Source organism: Balaenoptera musculus, chromosome X (genome assembly GCF_009873245.2).
Source record: "Balaenoptera musculus isolate JJ_BM4_2016_0621 chromosome X, mBalMus1.pri.v3, whole genome shotgun sequence".
Lineage (NCBI taxonomy): Eukaryota > Metazoa > Chordata > Mammalia > Artiodactyla > Balaenopteridae > Balaenoptera > Balaenoptera musculus.
The window spans coordinates 52,626,944-52,629,026 of NC_045806.1; the positions used below are offsets into that span (position 1 = coordinate 52,626,944).

General features: G+C 42.8%; 1 protein-coding gene across 1 annotated transcript; it reads right to left on the reverse strand.

Moving 5' to 3' along the window:
* Positions 1-283: 283 nt before the first annotated feature.
* On the reverse strand, positions 284-933 carry LOC118889076 (frataxin, mitochondrial-like). The gene has a single exon (XM_036840694.1). It carries the CDS (start codon positions 931-933, stop codon positions 286-288), a length of 648 nt encoding a protein of 215 aa, XP_036696589.1. The 3' UTR covers positions 284-285.
* Positions 934-2,083: the final 1,150 nt, after the last annotated feature.

Consider the following 2,083-nt stretch of genomic DNA (forward strand, 5'->3'; position numbering starts at 1 on the left):
TTCTTCTTTTTCTTTGTTGTGAGGTTATATATTAAAGGTATGGGCATACAGACATTATGAAATATAAGGGCTATCACTTGAGGGAGGAAATCAGACAATAAATACAAAGAAACCAGTGGAAATTAAAAATCTGTACTTAGGGGCAGGGCAGAAGTTGACACGGTCTTTTCACAGAGCCGTTACACATAATGCAACTGTCCTCAAAAGCAGGAATGGAAAAAACTAGCCATTCAGCTGCAGAATGAAACTGGGATCTTGGCTTTAGAGCTTTCAATGTCTTTAGCATTAGGCTGGGCAGCAAGTGCCTTTTCCAGAGTAGGCCAGAGAAGATAAGTCCAATTTGGTTTTTAAGGCTTGAGTCAGCTCTGTGGCCAGCAGCTCGTGGAGGGACACACCATCGTGGGAGTACATCCAGTTTCTCCCAATCCAGTCGTAACACTTGGGGCCACTGGATGGTGAAGATAACCAGATTTTCTTGTTTGGGGTCTGTTTGTTGATCACGTACGTTCCTAGATCTCCACCCAGTTTAATTGTTAAAACACCACTCCCAAAGGAGACATCATAGTCTTCAAATGTGTAAGGTTTGTCTGCAAGGTCTTCAAAAAACCCTGCTAAGGAGTCCAGCGTCTCCTCGGCCAGTCTTTCATAGGTGGTATCGTCCAGAGGGCCAGCGTCATCCAAAGTTCCCATTGTCCTCAAATTCATCCAACAGACACACTGCTTTTTGACATTCAGGATCTGGTTGAGGCAGCAGAGGCTCAGACTGGGCTGACTGGGTGTGCCGGCCGCAGCGATCCCGGTGCGCAGGCCCCGGCAGCCATAGAGCTGGGGGTCCTTCATTGGCCGCAGGGCCCTGGCGTGGGCCTGGGCAGAACCCTGTGGGGCCGAGCAGGGCAAGAGGCTGGCAGCCGCTCGGCGCCCTAGCGTCCACATCCAGAACACCCTTTGACATAAATGGTAGCAATATTTTTTGGATATGTCTTCTAAAATAAAGGAAATAAAAGCAAAAATAAACAAATGGGACCTAATTAATCTTAAAAGCTTTTGCACAACAAAGGTAACTATCAACAAAATAAAAATATAACCTGCTGAATGGGAGAAAATATTTGCAAATGACATGACTGATAAGGAGTTAATGTCTAAAATATATAAACAGCTCATAGAACTCAACATCAGAAAATAAACAACTCAATTAAAAAGTGGGCAGAAGACCTGAATAGATATTTTTCCAAAGGGGAAATGAAAGGATTCAAATTACAGCATTTTGTTGAACACAACAGTTCCAGAAAGCATTGATTGTGTAAGCAAGGGTTTTTTTTAAAGGAGTGCTTTTTGGAAGACTAAGACCAAGTTGAGAAAGTAGGCAGACTGGGAGTCTAGCCCAGGTTGGAGCTGAATAATGGAACATGGTAACTGAGGCTTATGTCCAGAATGGAAGTGTAGGGTATGCGGCAGAGGGCAGTTGTCAAGGCACTGGGCTAGGCAGTTGCACACAAATTAGTAAAACGTCAACCCATGTAGCCCTTATGACAAACCTGTGAGAAAAAAATGAGGCTCAGAGAGGTTGTTACTTCCTTAAGTTAACAAAAATGGAAAGTGACACAGCTGAGGGCTAAACCCAGGTCTCTTCGAACTAAATTCTATGTTCCTACCAATACTCATGCTGCCCTAGTACACTGTCTGCTAGGGTTGTGGGAGAGAGGGGCCAGGGAGCCCCATTCATACCAGGCTGTGCGGAGTGTTGCCAGGGAAGCCACTAAATCTTGAAAGTTTAGCTCCTCCACAAACATCCAACAAGAGATCAAGAGGAAGTCAATTGAAGTAAAGTTTTCATACTTCACTCAAAGTGGTAAAATGTTCATATTAGTAGACTTATAAGTCATATATGTAGTGATCGAAAATAAAGAGCATATCCAAATAGCATAGCCTCAAAATACATGAGGCAAAAAATGATAGAGTTAAAAAGAGATAGACAAATGCAGAATTATAGTAGGAGATTTCAACATTCCTCTCTGAGCAACTGACAGAATTAAGAGACAGAAAATTAGCAAAGATTTATTAAATCTGAACAACTAATTCAACT

What these genes read in the sequence shown, in the direction of transcription:
- LOC118889076 (XM_036840694.1), bottom strand. Translation starts at nt 933, where the DNA reads ATGTGGACGCTAGGGCGCCGAGCGGCTGCCAGCCTCTTGCCCTGCTCG.